General features: G+C 43.1%; 1 protein-coding gene across 1 annotated transcript in view; it reads left to right on the forward strand.

Moving 5' to 3' along the window:
- LOC106585216 (whirlin) overlaps nt 1-21582 on the forward strand; it is a 110267-nt gene that overhangs the window by 45797 nt on the left and 42888 nt on the right. The window contains exon 2 of the mRNA XM_014171177.2: nt 11865-12074. Coding sequence (XP_014026652.2) covers nt 11865-12074 — 210 coding nt within the window. The remainder of the gene's footprint in view (nt 1-11864; nt 12075-21582) is intronic.

Here is a 21582-nt window from a genome sequence, read left to right on the forward strand (position 1 = left end):
TTTGGAAATTGCTCCCAAGGATGAACCAGACTTGTGGAGGTCTACAATTTTTGGTTGGTTGATTTCTTTTGTTTTTCCCATGATGTCAAGCAAAGAGGCACTGAGTTTGAAGGTAGGCCTTGAAATACATCCACAGGTACACCTCCAATTGACTCAAATGATGTCAATTAGCCTATCAGAAGCTTCTAAAGCCATGACATCATTTTATGGAATTTTCCAAGCTGTTTAAAGGCACAGTCAACTTAGTGTATGTAAACTTCTGACCCACTGGAATTGTGATACAGTGAATTATAAGTGAAATAATCTGTCTGTAAACAATTGTTGGAAAAATGACTTGTGTCATGCACAAAGTAGATGTCCTAACCAACTTGCCAAAACTATAGTTTGTTAACAAGACATTTGTGGAGTGGTTGAAAAACTAGTTTTAATGACTCCCACCTAAGTGTAATGTAAACTTCCAATTTCAACTGTATATACTGAGATCATGTGACAGATCATATGACACTTAGATTGCACACAGGTGGACTTTATTTAACTAATTATGTGACTTCTGAAGGTAATTGGTTGCACCAGATCTTATTTAGGGGCTTCATAGCAAAAGGGGGTGAATACATATGCATGCACCACTTTTTAGTTTTGTATTTTTTTGATTTTTTTTAGACAACTTATGTTTTTCATTTCACTTCACCAATTTGGACTATTTTGTGTATGTCCATTACATGAAATCAAAATAAAATCAATTTAAATTACAGGTTGTGATGCAACAAAATAGGAAAAACGCCAAGGGGGATGAATACTTTTGCAAGGCACTGTATCTCTTCTACTCTCACCATGATCTGGGTATGTAATGTTCAATTTAACTTCATTAACTCCCTATATTGTGCACAGTTAGCTGTCCTCCCTCTCCTATGAGCTATCTCCTGTAACAATATACAATCTCTGGGAATGATACTCCTCTATCACCACGACTTTAATTTATGAGCCCCCACAGATCTTTACTGCAGTCACGTTCCATCCCACTTAACATACCTATGTAAACATTCTGTCTCAAACACCTCCTCCTGCTACAGATTCATTTGCACATATATCATTCCATCTAACCCATAACACACTTGTCACTACTCCTAATAATGCACTTCTTTAGTTATAAACATACTACAACATTCTCAAATCAATTAGTCAATATACATTTATCCCTCCTCTGGAACATTGATCCCTCGGATGTTCCTCGAAACCTAATAAACATATTGACTTGAAAAGAGAAAAAAGTACACGTTTAATAACTTCACAACACCCATTGATGCGACAAACTATAATTCTGATTACTTGGAATGTTACCTAATATCCACTGTCCTTGATTCTCACAAGGATTATTCAACCCCAAAAAAATCCGCTAATGAACAGGGTTGATCCAAACTTTGCTTCATAATGCCTAATACTTTTTTTCCCCACAAGGCAATCAAGTACCCAAGCTAACTGGCTAAAGTTTGTTAAAAACGTTGGTGACTAACTGTGCTGCTGGCAATAATTCAAATTACGTTATTTCCCTGACGTTTACTAACACCGGCCATATTCAACCCGGCGTTGAGCATTCGTAAATTCAGTTATTCTGCACTCTGGTACATCCAAACTAGAGCTTTGAAATCCGAACAAAATTGCCTGAGCGATTCTACCAAGTACCCCATTCAACAGTATCCATACTCAAATAGTGCGGTTCATGCGATTACGCTGATAGAACGCTAACATCAATACGCTGGTATATTGAGCTTTTGATTTTATGTGATTGTGCCAATTCATAATTGCCTCCCTGAATTCTTTATTTGATTTTAATTATCCGTTAGCAGGGAAATGTTGCCCAATATTATCCAGTTTGCTCAATTCTTCCCATATTTGAGCCGAATTGGTAGAATTTTCATGCACTTCTTTCAGCGACTCAATGTTTTTATTAAAATCCTCTAGCTTCATATTACGGAGAGAAACAGGGCCGTTTGTCGACATATGAATAATTATTATTCCCAAACCTCTCCCTAATGTGTCTAGGGTGTTTTAGATTTCTTCACTCCCTTCTATATTAGACACCTTTATTAAGTATTTTCCAAGCCTCTCCCTATTTTCCTGTGATATCCGTATTTATTCTTTGCTCCCTAGTTTTGTTTTATTGTGCTATTCACTTTATTAAAACCACTTTCTTTCTCTTGTTCTTAGATTTCTCTACTCGTCCAGGGCTAAATCTTTCTAACGGTCTGTTAAAGCCCTGAACGACTTGACCACACCGTATTCTCTCCTATTTATATCCACGTTATTTTTCTGTTTCTCTGATTCTTGTACTCGGTCTATTGGTTATTGCCCCCGTCTCTAGTTTTTAAAAATAATTGTTCTCTCTTTTTGAGTATATTCTTACTTCAAATGTTCCAATTTCTATATTTCTCTGTACTGTATATTATTCTTCCTTGCAACAGAGTAGGCAATTTTTAATGGCCTTACCGGCAATCGCTGATGTCATCTTGACTTTTATTACCATTTCACTTAATGTTCATGGATTTTTTCATTTATCCTAACTATTCAAACTTCTAGTATCATATTACTTCAATGGTTATTCATGTACCATTCACGCTCCCCTCCTTTAGTGCGGGACTGGGTGAGTCCTCCCTACCAGGTCACACTTTAACCTCTCTGGGGTATGTGGGACGCTAGCGTCCCACTCGACAACAGCCAGTGAAATTGCAGGGCGCCAAATTCAAAACAACAGAAGTCTCATAATTAAAATTCCTCAAACATACAAGTATTATACACCATTTTAAAGATGATCTTCTCGTTAATCCAACCACAGTGTCCGATTATCAAAAAGGCTTTACAGCGAAAGGATACCATATGATTATGTTAGGTCAGCGCCTAGTCACAAAAAAACATACAGCCATTTTCCAACCAAAGAGAGGAATCACAAAAAGCAGAAATAGAGATAAAAAGAATCACTAACCTTTGATGATCTTCATCAGATGGCACTCATAGGACTTCATGTTACACAATACATGTATGTTTTGTTCGATAAAGTTCATATTTATATCCAAAAATCTCAGTTTACATTGGCGCGTTATGTTCAGTAATGTTTTTCCTACAAAACATCCGGTGATTTTGCAGAGAGCCACATCAATATACAGAAATACTCATAAACGTTGATGAAAGATACAAGTGTTATGCATAGGATTATAGACACACTTCTCCTTAACCTGTTGGGGCAAGGGGGCAGTATTTGCACGGCCGGATAAAAAATGTACCCGATTTAAACTGGTTACTACTCTTGCCCAGAAACGAGAATATGCATATAATTAGTAGATTTGGATAGAAAACACTCTAAAGTTTCTAAAACTGTTTGAATGGTGTCTGTGAGTATAACAGAACTCATATGGCAGGCCAAAACCTGAGAAGATTCCATACAGGAAGTGCCCTGTCTGACAATTTGTTATCCTTCTAGGGCATCTCTATCAAAAATACAGCATCTCTGCTGTAACGTGACATTTTCTAAGGCTTCCATTGGCTCTCAGAAGGCGCCAGAAAGTGGAATGACGTCTCTGCAGTCTCTGGGCGAAAAACAGCAGGAGTTTTTGTGAGTGGTCAGACTGAGAACAGTGACACTGGAGTGCGCGTCCACGAGAGGACTCCATGTTTTTCTTTCAGTCTATGAATGAATATAACGTCTCCCGGTTGGAATATTATCGCTATTTTACGAGAAAAATCGCATAAAAATTTATTTTAAACAGCGTTTGACATGCTTCGAAGTACGGTAATGGAATATTTTGACATTTTTTGTCACGAAATGCGCCCGCGCGTCACCCTTCGGATAGGGACCTCAACGCACGAACAAAACAGAGCTATTTCAATATAACTATGGATTATTTCGAACCAAAACAACATTTGTTGTTGAAGAAGAAGTCCTGGTAGTGAATTCTGACGAAGAACAGCAAAGGTAATTACATTTTTCTTATAGTAAATCTGAGTTTGCTGAGGGCCAAACTTGGTGGGTGTCAAATTAGCTAGCCGTGATGGCCGGGCTATCTACTCAGAATATTGCAAAATGTGCTTTAGCCGAAAAGCTATTTTAAAATCTGACACCGCGATTGCATAAAGGAGTTCTGTATTCACCGGAAGTTTTCGGTGGGTATGCTAGTTCTGAACATCACATGCTAATGTAAAATGCTGGTTTTTGATATAAATATGAACTTGATTGAACAAAACATGCATGTATTGTATAATATAATGTCCTAGGAGTGTCATCTGATGAAGATCATCAAAGGTTAGTGCTGCATTTAGCTGTGGTTTTGGTTTTTGTGACATATATGCATGCTTTGAAAATGGCTGTGTGATTATTTTTGGCAGGGTACTCTCCTGACATAATCTAATGTTTTGCTTTCGCTGTAAAGCCTTTTTGAAATCGGACAGTGTGGTTAGATTAACGAGAGTCTTGTCTTTTAAAATGGTGTAAAATAGTCATATGTTTGAGAAATTGAAGTTATAGCATTTATGAGGTATTTGTATTTCGCGCCACGTGATTCCACTGGCTGTTGCAAGCGTCCCACCTTGCCCAGGGAGGTTAATGCAACTACTGTGTCAGATTTCAAAAAAGATTTACGGTGAAAGCACACCATGCGATAATCTGAGTACAGCGCTCAGCCACCAAAACAAGCCATACAGATACCCGCCATCTTGTGGAGTCAACAAAAGTCAGAAATAGCGTTATAAATATTCACTTACCTTTGATGATCTTCATCGGAATGCATTCTCAGGAATACCAGTTCCTCAATAAATGTTCGTTTTGTTCTTTAAAGTTAATCTTTATGTCCAAATACCTCCATTTTGTTCGCGTGTTTGGTTCACTATTCCAAATGCACAAGGCGCGCGCACTAAGTCCAGACGAAAAGTCAAAAAAGTTATATTACAGTTTGTAGAAACATATCAAACGATGTACAGAATCAATCTTTAGGATGTTTTTATCATAAATCTTCAATAATATTCCAACCGGACAATTCCTTTGTCTTTAGAAATGAAAATGAACGGAGCCCGTGCACGTGGCTGCGCGCGATAAACAACTCATAGCTTTCAGCTGGTCCACTTACTCTAGGTGGTCTTATACGCTCCCCCTTTACAATAGAAGCCTGAAACAATGTTCTGAAGACTGTTGACATCTAGTGGAAGCCTTAGGAAGTGCAATCTGACCCCACAGACACTGTATATTGGATAGGCAATCACTTGAAAAACTACAAACCTCAGATTTCCCACTTCCTGGTTGGGTTTTTCTCAGGTTTTTGCCTGCCATATGAGTTCTGTTATACTCACAGATATCATTCAAACAGTTTTAGAAACTTCAGAGTGTTTTGTATCCAAATCTACTAATAATATGCATATCCTAGCTTCTAGGCCTGAGTAGCAGGCAGTTTACTCTGGGCACGCTTTTCATCCGGACGTGAAAATACTGCCCCCTACCCTAGTGAGGTTAAACAACAGTTCGGAAGAGGTGCGTGGGCCTTTCCCCACCAACAGCAGAGAACTTTTACACTCACTTTCACACTCTCTCACGCTTTTCTAAGCAACCAATTCAGCATTTTTCTGATTCACTTCCTCAACACAGAAAAGGCAGTATTCCAAGCAGTCCCCATTGATCAATTAATTTCCTCAATGCAATAGGCGGTATCACAGGATTTCTACCCATCCAAGCAGTACTTATCGATTCACTTCCTCAACACGATAAGCGGTATCACAGGATTTCTGTTTCATTTTATTTGACCATGCAGATGGACAGTTGCCACTCCAAACTCGATCAAACAGAACAGTCAGCAGGGCAGACAGACAACCTGAACACACCCACCCCAGATGAGCAACTGAGCGAGCTGGATGAATTGAATGACCCGCTTACTCGGACTGATTGAATAAGATGAATGGGCTGTGTTTTGTGCGCAAACTCAAAACATGTCTAAACAAATAAGTCCAGCCAAACTGAATCAGACAACACAGTCAGAACTCAAACAGAATGAACAGATGAACTGCCCGAACAAATTAGTGAATAACCCCACTCAACTGAGCTAGTCAAGCCAGATTAAGCACATAAATCTCCCTCTGCAATTGGTCACACACCAATTTCTATACTCTATTTTCACTGTTGCAACCCTCAAAGCTTTTTATCCCGTCATTATTTTGCATGCATTTCATTTGAACTCAAAAGCTCCCAATATTTCTTTGGTTCGGCTTTGGAGAGACCCACTTTGTGACCTACCGCTGAGGCAGGTTTCTGGAGCGAACCACACAATCTCTACTATAGACAAGAACTAAGCTTACCTTGTTTTTCAAGTGGCCACATATTTATTTGTGCAGTTCATCCAAGAAGCCCCGTCCGCAGCTGCAGATTTTCACCGTCTCTGGTCCCTTTTCGCCACTCCTAGCAAACTCACCATTTATGTTGTGGAAATATTCAGTAAATACCGGAGCCTGTGAGTTCAAATCTTTTTGCCTTGCACTAATTTTAGTTTGGTTTCATATTAGGGCATAGAAACATTAGAGCCATAGCAATGGTACAAAAATAAACAGACATGTCCACTCCCGAGACAGGTGCATGTCCAATGGTGCCCAATGACCTAGCCACACAAACAGAGCGCACCTATTCTGCTGACCATTCCAAGATGTATAATGGGCACACATGTTCTAGAAAATTCCCAATAGGCGTAATCATAGCAACAGTAAATATTAGGCAATGGTACAAAAATAAACAGACATGTCCACTCCCCAGACAGGTGCATGTCCAATGGTGCCCAATGACCTAGCCACACATACAGAGCGCACCTATTCTGTTGACCACTCCACGATGTACAGTTGAAGTCGGAAGTTTACATACACTTAGGTTGGAGTCATTAACCTCTATGGGCTAGGTGGGACGCTTGCGTCCCACCTACTCAACAGCCAGTGTAATCCTGTGGCGCGATATTCAAATACCTTAGAAATGCTATTACTTCAATTTCTCAAACATATGACTATTTTACACCATTTTAAAGACAAGACTCTCGTTAATCTAACCACACTCTCCGATTTCAAAAAGGCTTTACAACGAAAGCAAAACATTAGATTATGTCAGCAGAGTACCCAGCCAGAAATAATCAGACACCCATTTTTCAAGCTAGCATATAATGTCACATAAACCCAAACCACAGCTAAATGCAGCACTAACCTTTGATGATCTTCATCAGATGACACACCTAGGACATTATGTTATACAATACATGCATGTTTTGTTCAATCAAAAACTAGCTTTTTACATTAGCATGTGACGTTCAGAACTAGCATACCCCCCGCAAACTTCCGGTGAATTTACTAAATTACTCACGATAAACGTTCACAAAAAGCATAACAATTATTTTAAGAATTATAGATACAGAACTCCTCTATGCACTCGCTATGTCCGATTTTAAAATAGCTTTTCGGTGAAAGCACATTTTGCAATATTCTGAGTAGATAGCCCGGCATCACAGGGCTAGCTATTTAGACACCCACCAAGTTTAGCACTCACCAAAATCAGATTTACTAAAAGAAAAATGTTATTACCTTTGCTGTTCTTCGTCAGAATGCACTCCCAGGACTTCTACTTCAATAACAAATGTTGGTTTGGTTCAAAATAATCCATAGTTATATCCAAATAGCGGCGTTTTGTTCGTGCGTTCAAGACACTATCCGAAGTGTAAATAAGGGTCACGCGCACGACGCATTTCATGACAAAAAAATTCTAAATATTCCATTACCGTACTTCGAAGCATGTCAACCGCTGTTTAAAATCAATTTTTATGCCATTTTTCTCGTAAAAAATGTGATAATATTCCGACCGGGAGTGGTGGTTTTCGTTCAAAGAGAGAGAAAGTAAAAATTGAGTCGACTCGGGCACGCGCGCCCCGTCCCATTGTCCTCAGATCGGCCACTTACAAAATGCGCTAATGTTTTTCAGCCATGGGCTGCAAAGCCACAATTCAGCTTTCTCGCGCCTTCTGAGAGCCTATGGGAGCGTTACAAAATGTCACGTCATGCCAGAGATCCCCTGTTTTTGTTAGAGATGATCAATAAGGCCATGAAATGGTCAGAGAGAGCGCTTCCTGTTTGGAATCTTCTCAGGTTTTGGCCTGCCAAATGAGCTCTGTTATACTCACAGACACCATTCAAACAGTTTTAGAAACTTTAGGGTGTTTTCTATCGAAATCAAACAATTATATGCATATTCTAGTTACTGGGCAGGAGTAGTAACCAGATTAAATGGGGTACATTTTTTATCCGGCCGTGCAAATACTGCCCCCTATCCCCAACAGGTTAAAAGTCGTTTTTCAACCACTCCACAATTGTCTTGTTAATTAACAAACTATAGTTTTGGCAAGTCAGTTAGGACATCTACTTTGTGCATGACACAAGTCATTTTACCAACAATTGTTTACAGACAGATTATTTCACTTATAATTCACTTACAACTGTATCACAATTCCTGTGGGTCAAAAGTTTACATACACTAAGTTGACTGTGCCTTTAAACAGCTTGGAAAATTCCAGAAAATTATGTCATGGCTTTAGAAGCTTCTGATTGACATGATTTCTGTATTTCAAGGCCTACCTTCAAACTCAGTGCCTCTTTGCTTCACATCATGGGAAAATCAAAAGAAATCAGCCAAGACCTCATAAAAATAGTGTAGACCTCCACAAGTCTGGTTCATCCTTGGGAGCAATTTACAAAAGCCTGAAGGTACCACGTTCATCTGTACAAACAACAGTACGCAAGTATAAACACCATGGGACCACACAGCCGTCATACCACTCAGGAAGGAGACGCATTCTGTCTCCTAGAGATGAACGTACTTTGTGGGAAAAGTGCAAATCAATCCCAGAACAACAGCAAAGGACCTTGTGAAGATGCTGGAGGAAACAGGTACAAAAGTATCTATATCCACAGTAAAACGAGTCCTATATCGACATAACCTGAAAGGCCACGCAGCAAGGAAGAAGCCACTGCTCCAAAACCGCCATAAAAAAGCTAGACTACGGTTTGCAACTGCACATGGGGACAAAGATCGTACTTTTTGGAGAAATGTCCTCTGGTCTGATGAAACAAAAATAGAACTGTTTAGCCATAATGACCATTGTTATGTTTGGAGGGAAAAGGGGGTGGCTTGCAAGCCGAAGAACACCATCCCAACGTGAAGCACGGGGGTGGCAGCATCATGTTGTGGGGGTGCTTTGCTGCAGGAGGGACTGGTGCACTTCACAAAATACATGGCATCATGAGGAAGGAAAAGTATGTGGATGGAAAAGTATGTGGATATATTGGAGCAACATCAAGACATCAGTCAGGAAGTTGAAGCTTGGTCGCAAATGGATCTTCCAAATGGACAATGACCACAAGCATACTTCCAAAGTTGTGGCAAAATGGCTTAAGGACAACAAAGTCAAGGTATTGGAGTGGCCATCACAAAGCCCTGACCTCAATCCTATAGAACATTTGTGGGCAGAACTGAAAAAGTGTGTGCGAGCAAGGAGGCCTACAAACCTGACTCAGTTACACCAGCTCTGTCAGGAGGAATGGGCCAAACTTCACCCAACTTATTGTGGGAAGCTTGTGGAAGGCTACCCGAAATGTTTGACCCAAGTTAAACAATTTAAAGGCAATGCTACCAAATACTAATTGCGCGTATGTAAACTTCTGACCCACTGGGAATGTGATGAAAGAAATAAAAGCTGAAATAAATCATTCTCTCTACTATTATTCTGACATTTCACATTCTTAAAATAAAGTGGTGATCCTAACTGACCTAGGACAGGGAATTCTTACTAGGATTAAATGTCAGGAATTGTGAAAAACTGAGTTGAAATGTAGTTGGCTGCGGTGTATGTAAAAACTTCTGACTTCAACTGTATAATGGGCACTCGTTCTAGAAAATTCCCAATAGGCGTAACCATAGCAACAGTAAATATTAGGCCATAGCAATGGTACAACAATAACCAGACATGCCCACTCCCCAGACAGGTGCATGTCTAATGGTGTCTAATGACCCAGACACACATGTAGAGTGCACTTATCCTGCTGACTACTACGAAATGTGTATTGGGGCACATATGTTCTGGAAAACTTCCAATATCAACTGCAAAACATACAGAATCCTGCACTACGGGTACTGACCAAGACCAGACGGAGAGCACACCGGTTTTAAGGTCTGTGCACTGGCTGCCTGTGAGTTTTAGAATTCATTTTAAGATTTGTCAATTGTTTTTAAATCCATGTCAGATATACTTTTAAGTTATGTACCTAGTGTAGTAGGTCCCCAGTCGCTCCCTCTGGCACTGGCCTTTCTACTATCCCAAAGCCTAGGACCAAGAGGCATGGGAGGCAGCCTTTAGTTACTATGCCCCCAGCCTCTGGAATAGCCTGCCAGAGAACCTGAGGGGGGCCGAAACTGTGGACATATTTAAAAGAGATCTTAAAACACACATTTTATCTTTGCCTTTCTTCAGGTTGCTCTTTAGAAGTTCAGTTTTTATTGTTATTCTTGTTTTTTATCCTCTTGTTTGTTGTGTAGTAAATATTTAAGTTTTTATTTTCGTTGTTTTTTTTTTCCTGTGAAGCACATTATATTGCATTCCATGTCTGAAATGTGCTGTAAAAATAAAGCTTGATTTGATAGGCGCGTGGATTCAACAGTGTGGTCAGGGTGAAGCAACCTGAGCTCTCTTTACCCCTGTACCATAAAAGAACAGAGGATGAGCAACTCCTATTTACAGATGACTCACTTCCAGATTACTCTATTCATCCACAATAAAAGACAGATACAGTACAGCTACATATAACAGTATAGCAGAAAATTGTTTTCAATTTTCTCCAGAACTATTTTTCTAGGAAGAAAAACAGATATATGCACTCAGAAAGATAAAAGCAGCCAATCTGCCACTCTCAGATACACATCTCTCTCTCCCTCTCTGTCTGTCTGTCTGTCTGTCTGTCTGTCTGTCTGTCTGTCTGTCTGTCTGTCTGTCTGTCTGTCCTCTCTGTCTCCCTCTGACAGCCATCCTGTAGAGAGGGACAGCTTGGTGCCTCCAGGGAGATCCTTATCACCACATGATCTCCCTGCCCCCTCAGACTGTGTTGTATAGAGAGGCATGTGCTGTGTGTTTGTTTGTTTGAGTGTGTGTACTAGTGTGCGCGTGTGTTTGGCCCTGTGTGTGTAACCTTGTGTGTTTGTCTATGTCAGTGTGTCCCTGTGCGTTTCTGTCATAGCTCCGTCAGTGCATATGAGTCAGAGGACAGTCACTCAGAGAGCTCCAATTCATAAAGGAGCGGAATGATGTGGCTGCCGCTAGACACTCCCGCCGCTCGTTACGAGCTTCACTGTTTTCAAACAGAACATAATGAAATCAATGACGGAGGTATGACGATGGTAAACACAGCGATTCATCCCGAGAGGACAATAAAAACGCTGTGTCTATATCACCAATCAATCTGAAAACATCCGTATCTTATGCAATGGTGGAGCCTTTACGTACGTAGTCAGCTAGGATAATGTGAGGGGTATATCCGGCTGTGACACAAAGCGGAATGTGGAATGTGTGTGTGTGTAAGCTACAGAGGATGAACACGTCATGACTGAAGTTAGCAAACAACTCACCCCTGTCCTCTTCTTCCCACCCCATCTTCTACTGCTCACTCTCCTGTGTGTGTGTGTCATTTATGGTATGTTTGTTGTATGTTCTCATGTTGTTGTGGTTACTTACTCTCACATCTCCAAATTAAATTGCCCTTTGGGATCAAAAACGTTTTTTTTTTAATCGAATTAAATTGAATCCCCTCCCTCCTCTATGCAGGTCCTGAAGGGCTGTAAGAAGCTGACCATGTCAGTGTGTTCTGTGGGCCGTATCCCTGGCGGTTTTATCACCAACCACATCTACACCTGGGTGGACCCTCAGGGCCGCAGTGTCTCCCCTCCCTCTGACTTGGAGCAGGAGCAGCACAGCACCCTGGGACAGCAGGACAGCCAGAGACGTGGACACACACAGGAGAGGGCTGAGAAGACAGTGAGTATGATATTGGACCACTGGTTGTCATATCTTTTTGAATTCTCAGCACGGTTCAAACAATTTCTCTATCCATCCACACATTCTGTTGCCGGGGAAGCAGAGCTGCGTTGGTAGAGAATTTTTGGTAGGTCCGTGGTCGGGCTGCTCGGACAGCCATGTAGGTTTGCTATTACAAGGAATCAAATGCTAACTACTTGATCTGTGTCTTGACATCTTAAATATACATGGTAAAGAATTCCCTTGCCAGCAACCATGCTATACAAATGAGTGTATATGGAGGTGCAGAGGTAACATCAATTCCCACAAAGAAGGCTAGGTGCCCAGCAAAGGAGGAGTCCCAAAGTAAAGACCTGACTCTCTATTGGTAGAGATTCATGTCCCCTGACTCCGCCTAAAGACATGGGCTGCTTCCCAAATGGCACCCTATTCCCTATGTAGTGCCTTATGTTCAAAAGTAGTGTAGTACATAGGGAATAGAGTGCCATTTTAGACGCAGACAAGCAACACATCATCCCTGCCTGGGGCCTGTGCTGAGATATCAATGGTAGTAACAATGTCTCAGGCCCACGTCCAGAGAAACTATATCACTGTCAACATTAATGACATATAACATCTCAGGCCATTCGAGTCTCATCCAAATGCAGCGAAAATGAAGCAATTTTCTGTAGGATTAAGTCTGCCCCCTGGCTAGCCCAGTATTCCCACGGTTTATTTAGTGAATGTAAATCTGTTTGGATGCGTTTGGCCATCATCAAAGTTTCCATCTAAATCTGCAGCGCTGTGCAAAACTGTGTATCGTACCCCCGCCCACCCTGCCTGGTCTGTGGAGCTGACGATGCAGTTTCACATCAATATATGAGAGAGGTGGGCAAACACTGGAGAAATGAGAACACAGGCTACATCCCAAATGGCACCCTATTCACTATAAAGGGCACTCATTTGGACTAGGGCTCACGTGAATAGGGTGCCATTTGGGATGTATTCTGGGTGTTTGGACTACAAAACAAATGCAGTCACCCCCATCCTAAAGAAGCCCGGACTAGATACCTCCATCCTCAACAACTATCGCCCCATCTTTTTTTTTTTTTTTTTTTTTTCCAAGATGGCGTAGCAGTTCAGACGTCCTCTACCCTCCTCTTGTCGTGTCCCGTGTATATATATATATATTACATATTTTTTTTCTTCACTTATCTTTTTATATATATATATTATTTTTTAATTCTAAAAACTCAACCTCAAAGCACTCTCCTGCAACCCGCCTCACCAATTTAAAAAAAGAAAGTATTATTTACCTCATCTGAATTCCACAACAGAAGCTAGCAAGAGGTTAGCCATTTTCACTGGCTAACGTTGAAGTTCAGCTAGCCACGGTTAGCTGTCCTCAGCTATCCATTAGCTCGAAAAGCTATCGCCAGTTTTTGTACAGCGTGACTCAGACCAGAGCATACCGGACCTATTCTCTCTCCTTTCCCCGATTTCTACCGCAGGCTCTGGACATTTACACCTGGATCTTGCAGCTAACTAGCTGCTACCTGAGTGACTATTGGCAACGTCGGTCACGGAATTAACACACATTATTACGGAGCTAGCCAGCTAGCCAGCTGAAGAGTTCCGTCAGCCACTCCTGGGCTATTCCTGAGCTAGCCAGCTGAAGTGTCTCCTGGGCTACAACTCACCTATCCTGACCCGTTTTACTGCCGATCCGGAGCCCCATCGGGTCTTCACGACTGGACCACCGACGTTATCTGCCCGAGGGAGTTATCCAACTGGCCCCTCCGTCGCGACGTAACCTGATCGCCCATCTGCGGCCCGCTAATCGTTAGCTGTCTTTTCGGCTGCGATCTGAATAGGTCTATCGGACACTTTTCTTGGGCCACTATAACTAACTATTTTGCCAACTTGGACAGGACCCCCCTTCCACACGGAACCCCACTAACCCACAGACGGAAACGCACGAGCTGGCTAAAAACAGACCTCCCTCCCATCTTCCACCAGCTTGCTACCTATGGCCCGGCTAGCAGTCTGAATCTCACTGGACCCTTTGATCACTCGGCTAAGCATGCCTCTCCTTAATGTCAATATGCCTTCTCCATTGCTGTTCTGGTTAGTGTTTATTGGCTTATTTCACTGTAGAGCCTCTAGCCCTGCTCATTATACCTTATCCAACCTCTCAGTTCCTCCACCCACACATGCTATGACATCTTCTGGTTTCAATGATGTTTCTAGAGACAATATCTCTCTCACTATCACTAAATGCCTAGGTTTACCTCCTCTGTACTCACATCCCACCATACCTTTGTCTGTACATTATACCTTGAAGCTATTTTATCGCCCCCAGAAACCTGCTCCTTTTTCTCTCTATTCTGGACGTCACAGACGACCAATTCTTATAGCTTTTAGCCGTACCCTCATACTTATTCTTCTCTGCTCCTCTGGGGATGTAGAGGTGAATCCAGGCCCTGCAATGCCTGGCTCCACTCCTACTCCCCAGGCGCTCTCTTTTGATGACTTCTGTAACCGTAATAACCTTGGTTTCATGCATGTTAACATTAGAAGCCTCCTCCCTAAGTTTGTTTTATTCACTGCTTTAGCACACTCCGCCAACCCGGATGTCCTAGCTGTGTCTGAATCTTGGCTTAGGAAGTCCACCAAAAACTCTGAAATCTTCATCCCTAACTACAACGTTTTCAGACAAGATAGAACGACCAAAGGGGGCGGTGTTGCAATCTACTGCAGAGATAGCCTGCAGAGTTCTGTCCTGCTATCCAGGTCTGTACCCAAACAATTTGAACTTCTACTTTTAAAAATCCACCTCTCCAAAAACAAGTCTCTCACCGTTGCCGCCTGCTATAGACCCCCCCTCGGCCCCTAGTTGTGCTCTGGACACCATATGTGAACTGATTGCCCCCATCTATCTTCAGAGCTCGTGCTACTAGGTGACCTAAACTGGGACATGCTTAACACCCCAGCCATCCTACAATCCAAGCTTGATGCCCTCAATCTCACACAAATTATTAATGAACCCACCAGGTACAACCCCAAAGCCGCAAACACTGGCACCCTCATAGATATCATCCTAACCAACGTGCCCTCTAAATACACCTCTGCTGTTTTCAACCAAGATCTCAGCGATCACTGCCTCATTGCCTGCACCCGTAATGGGTCAGCGGTCAAACGACCTCCACTCATCACTGTCAAACGCTCCCTGAAACATTTCAACGAGCAAGCCTTTCTAATCGACCTGGCCCTGGTATCCTGGAAGGATATTGACCTCATCCCGTCAGTAGAGGATGCCTGGTTATTTTTTTAAATGCCTTCCTCTCCATCTTAAATAAGCATGCCCCTTTCAAGAAATTTAGAACCAGGAACAGATATAGCCCTTGGTTCTCCCCAGACCTGACTGCCCTTAACCAACACAAAAATATCCTGTGGCGTTCTGCATTAGCATCGAACTGCCCCCGCGATATGCAACTTTTTAGGGAAGTTAGAAACCAATACACACAGGCAGTTAGAAACGCCAAGGCTAGCTTTTTCAAACAGAAATTCGCCCGTGCAACTCCAACTCTAAAAAGTTCTGGGACATTGTAAAGTCCATGGAGAATAAGAACACCTCCTCCCAACTGCCCACTGCACTGAGGATAGGAAACTCTGTCACCACCGATAAGCCCACTATAATTGAGAATTTCAATAAGCATTTTTCTACGGCTGGCCATGCTTTCCACCTAACTACCCCTACTGCATTCAACAGCACTGCACCCCCACAGCTACTCGCCCAAGCCTCCCCCATTTCTCCTTCTCCCAAATCCATTCAGCTGATGTTCTGAAAGAGCTGCAAAATCTGGACCCCTACAAATCAGCTGGGCTTGACAATCTGGACCCTTTCTTTCTAAAATTATCTGCCGAAATTATTGCAACCCCTATTACTAGCCTGTTCAACCTCTCTTTCGTGTCGTCTGAGATTCCCATAGATTGGAAAGCAGCTGCTGTCATCCCCCTCTTCAAAGGAGGTGACACTCTTGACCCTAATTGCTACAGACCTATATCCATCCTACCCTGCCTTTCTAAGGTCTTCGAAAGCCAAGTCAACAAACAGATTACCGACCATTTCGAATCCCACCGCACCCTCTCCGCTATGCAATCTGGTTTCAGAGCTGGTCATGGGTGCACCTCAGCCACACTCAAGGTCCTAAACGACATCGTAACCGCCATCGATAAGAAACAATACTGTGCTGCCCTATTCATTGACCTGGCCAAAGCTTTTGACTCTGTTAATCACCACATCCTCATCGGCAGACTCAGTAGCCTTGGTTTCTCAAACAATTGCGTCGCCTGGTTCACCAACTACTTCTCTGACAGAGTTCAGTGTGTCAAATCGGAGGGCCTACTGTCTGGACCTCTGGCAGTCTCTATGGGGGTACCACAGGGTTCAATTCTTGGGCCAACTCTTTTCTCTGTATACATAAATGATGTCGCTCTTGCTGCTGGTGAATCTCTGATCCACCTCTCACGCAGACGACACCATTCTGTACACTTCTGGCCCTTCTTTGGACACTGTGTTAACAACCCTCCAGACGAGCTTCAATGCCATTCAACTCTCCTTCCGTGGTCTCCAACTGCTCCTAAACACAAGTAAGACTAAATGCATGCTCTTCAACCGATCGCTGCCTGCACCTGCCCGCCTGTCCAGCATCACTTCTCTGGACGGTTCTAACTTAGAATTTGTGGACAACTACAAATACCTAGGTGTCTGGTTAGACTGTAAACTCTCCTTCCAGACTCACATCAATCATCTCCAATCCAAAGTGAAATCTCGAATTGGCTTCCTATTTCGCAACAAAGCATCCTTCACTCATGCTGCCAAACATACCCTCGTAAAACTGACCATCCTACCAATCCTCGACTTCGGCGATGTCATTTACAAAATAGCTTCCAATACCCTACTCAACAAGCTGGATGCAGTCTATCACAGTGCCATCCGTTTTGTCACCAAAGCCCCATATACTACCCACCACTGCGACCTGTACGCTCTCGTTGGCTGGCCTTCGCTTCATAATCGTCGCCAAACACATTGGCTCCAGGTCATCTACAAGACCCTGCTAGGTAAAGTCCCCCCTTATCTCCGCTCACTGGTCACCATAGCAGCACCCACCTGTAGCACGCGCTCCAGCAGGTATATCTCTCTGGTCACCCCTAAAGCCAACTCCTCCTTTGGTCGTCTCTCCTTCCAGTTCTCTGCTGCCAATGACTGGAACGATCTACAAAAATCTCTGAAACTGGAAACACTTATCTCCCTCACTAGCTTTAAGCACCAGCTGTCAGAGCAGCTCACAGATCACTGCACCTGTACATAGCCCATCTATAATTTAGCCCAAACTACTACCTCTTCCCCTACTGTATTTATTTATTTTATTTATTTTGCTCCTTTGCACCATATTATTTATATTTTATCTTTGAACTTTCTTCAAACTACAAATCTACCATTCCAGTGTTTTTCTTGCTATACTTTATTTACTTTGCCACCATGGCATTTTTTTGCCTTTACCTCCCTTATCTCACATCATTTGCTCACATTGTATATAGTCTTATTTTTTTTTCTTCTACTGCATCATTGATTGTATGTTGTTTTACTCCATGTGTAACTCTGTGTTTTTGTGTTGTCGAACTGCTTTGCTTTATCTTGGCCAGGTCACAATTGTAAATGAGAACTTGTTCTCAACTTGCCTACCTGGTTAAATAAAGGTGAAATAAATAAATAAATAAATAAATAAATAAAATCTCCAACCACTCCCTCTGCAACTGGACTTCCTGACGTGCAGCCCCCAGGTAGTGAGGGTAGGCAACAACACATCTGCCACACTGACCATCAACATGTGGGCCCCTCAGGGGTGTGTGCTTGGTCTCCTTCTGAACTCCCTCTTCAACCACAACTGTATGGCAGCGGGCGACTCCAACATCATCATTAAGTTTGCAGACAACACAATGGTATTTGCCCCCTTTCAAATTTTCTGTACTTTTGCATATTTTTGATACTGAATCAGATCTTTAACCAAAACCTAATATTAGATAAAGTGAACCTGAGTCAACACAATTATATACTTATTTCATTTATTTCATAAACATTTTCATGTACACTTGATTGGGTGTTTTGGATCATTGTCTTGCTGCATGACCCAGATGCGCTCCAGCTTCAGCTCACAGATGGATGGCCTGACATTCTTCTATGGAATTATCTGATACAGAGCAGAAATCATGGTTCCTTCTATTAAGGCAAGTCGTCCAGGTCCTGAGGCAGCAAAGCATCCCCAAACCATCACTATGTTCGACTCCAAAAAATATTTTTCTTAATTTAACCTTTCTTTAACTAGGCAAGTCAGTTATGAACACATTCTTATTTACAATGACGGCCTACCGGAGAACAGTGGGTTAACTGGCCTTGTTCAGGGGCAGAACGACAGATTTTTACCTTGTCAGCTCGGGGATTTGATCCAGCAACCTTTTGGTTACTGTCCCAACGCACTGACAACTAGGTATTATAAGGTGAATGCACCAATTTGTAAGTCGCTCTGGATAAGAGCGTCTGCTAAATGACTTAAATGTAAATGTTACCTGCCGCCCCAAAGGTTCTTACTGTGGAATGCAGTGTTTGGTTTTTGCTAGGCATAATGGGACCCATGTCATCCAAAAATATATACTTTTGAATCATCTGTCCATTGAGCATTCTTCCAAGAGTCTTGATGATCATCCAGGTGCTTCCAGATGCTTTTTGCCAAACTTGAGTCAACTTTTTAGATGACATGGGTCCCATTATGCCTGGCGAAAACCAAACACTGTAAACTCAGGTTCCCTTTATCTAATGTTAGGTTTTGGGTGAAGATCTGATAACATTCAGTATCAAAATATGCAAAAATAAGGGCCTCCCGGGTGGTGTAGTGGTCTAAGGCACTGCATCGCAGTGCTAGCTGTGCCACCAGAGATTCTGGGTTCGAGTCCAGGCTCTGTCGCAGCCGGCCGCGACCAAGAGGGCCATGGGGCTGCGCACAATTGGCCCAGCGTCGTCCGGGTTAGGGAGGGTTTGGCCGACAGGGACATCCTTGTCTCATCATGCACTAGCGACTCCTGTGGCGGGCCGGGCGCAGTGCACGCTGACCAGGTCGCCAGGTGTACGGTGTTTCCTCTGACACATTGGTGCGGCTGGCTTCCGGGTTGGATGGGCATTGTGTCAAGAAGCAGTGCAGCTTGGTTGGGTTTCGGAGGACGCATGGCTCTCGACCTTCGCCTCTCCCGAGTCCGTACGGGAGTTGCAGCGATGAGACAAGACTGTAACTACTACCAATTGGGAAGAAAAAAGGGTTGCAAAATGTAAAATAAAAATACAAAATATGCAAAAATAGAGAATCAGAAAGGGTGCAAATAATTTTTCACGGCACTGTACACATCTACCTCAATTACCTCATACATCAACTTGGTACTGGTACCAAGTGAAAATAGCCAAGTTATCGTTACTCAATGTGTATTTATTCCTTCTATTGTTTATTAGTAAGCATTTCACTGTTAGTCTACACCTTTTTACAAAGCATGTGACAAATACAATTTGATTTGAACTACAAACCCACCTCCTGAACAATAACCTATTTGAGCCTCTCCAGTCTGGTTTCCGCCCCATCCACAGTACTGAAACTGCCCTCCTCAAATTCATCAACGACCTCCTAACCTCTGCTGATGCTGGTGCCCTCAACATCCTGATTCTCCGCCACCTGAGTGCCGCCTTTTACGTGGTGAGCCATCAAGTCCTGCTCAGGGACTGGGTGTTGGAGCGCCGCACTCTCATGGCTACAATCACATTGTACCAACCGGACCCACTACATTGCCCTCAATGTCCATACTTCTGACTCTGCTGCTGTCACACAGGGTGTCCCCCAGGGCTCTGTGCTGGGCCCCTTCTCATCTACATCCTCCCCCTTGGTCAGATCCTCCGCCACTTCAACCTCGACTTCCACAGATACGCTGACGACTCCCAGACATACCTCAGCACCAAATCCCTCCTCGACCCACCACTGACCCACATTGAATCCTGCCTCTCTGCAATAAAAACCTGGATGCAACACAACTTCCTCAAGCTAAAGAATTACAAAACTAAACTCTTCCTATTAGGCACCAAAACCACACTCAGCAAAGTTAGTAACCTCACCCTCAAAATTGATGACACCACGCACCAACTTTGGCGTCATCCTGGCCTCCACCCTCTCCTTCGACCACCACATCCGACAGACTGTCAAATCCTTATCTTCCACATCCGCAATATTTCCAAAGTCAGGTCCTCCCTCTCCCGTCCTGCTGATGAAACCCTCATCCATCACCTACCGTCTCAACTACTGCAACTGACTACTCTCCGGCATCAATGCAAGCTCCCTCCATAAGCTCCAAATGGTTCAAAACTCTGTGGCCCAACTCCTCACCCACACTAAGTCCTGGCAGCACATCATCCCTGTCCTCCATGAACTCCACTGGCTCCTTGTCTCCCAACGCATTAACTACAAGATCCTCCTTCTGAACAACAAAGCCCTTCACCACCTTATCCCCCTTAACTCTCTGACCTTCTTCTCCCCTATCAACCCACACGCTCACTACATTCCACCACAGCAGGCCACCTTGCCGCCCCACCCCCACCCTCTCTCCCACACGCACTCTCTCTCATACACACAACACCTGCTCGCTCACTCATACACTGACACATCACTCTTTTCCCTTCTTTATGCCCCTCCCATTCTCTTTGTTTAATGTTTATGTTTCTTCCTTCTGTTAGTCTGGTGTTGTCTTGTTATGATCTCTGTTGTTTTGTTTAGTTTCTACAATTGCCTAGTGACTTTAGATCATTGAAAAGCGCTATACTGTATGTTCCATGTATTATTGTTATTCTTGTTATTAACCTCTTATAGATTATTACATTTTACATTTTACATTTAAGTCATTTAGCAGACGCTCTTATCCAGAGCGACTTACAAATTGGTGCATTCACCTTATGATATCCAGTGGAACAACCACTTTACAATAGTGCATCTAAATCTTTTAAGGGGGGGGTTAGAAGGATTACTTTATCCTATCCTAGGTATTCCTTAAAGAGGTGGGGTTTCAGGTGTCTCCGGAAGGTGGTGATTGACTCCGCTGTCCTGGCGTCGTGAGGGAGCTTGTTCCACCATTGGGGTGCCAGAGCAGCGAACAGTTTTGACTGGGCTGAGCGGGAACTGTGCTTCCTCAGAGGTAGGGGGGCCAGCAGGCCAGAGGTGGATGAACGCAGTGCCCTTGTTTGGGTGTAGGGCCTGATCAGAGCCTGAAGGTATGGAGGTGCCGTTCCCTTCACAGCTCCGTAGGCAATCACCATGGTCTTGTAGCAGATGCGAGCTTCAACTGGAAGCCAGTGGAGAGAGCGGAGGAACGGGGTGACGTGAGAGAACTTGGGAAGGTTGAACACCAGACGGGCTGCGGCATTCTGGATGAGTTGTAGGGG

Source organism: Salmo salar, chromosome ssa24 (assembly GCF_905237065.1).
Source record: "Salmo salar chromosome ssa24, Ssal_v3.1, whole genome shotgun sequence".
In the NCBI taxonomy this organism is placed as follows: Eukaryota; Metazoa; Chordata; class Actinopteri; order Salmoniformes; family Salmonidae; genus Salmo; species Salmo salar.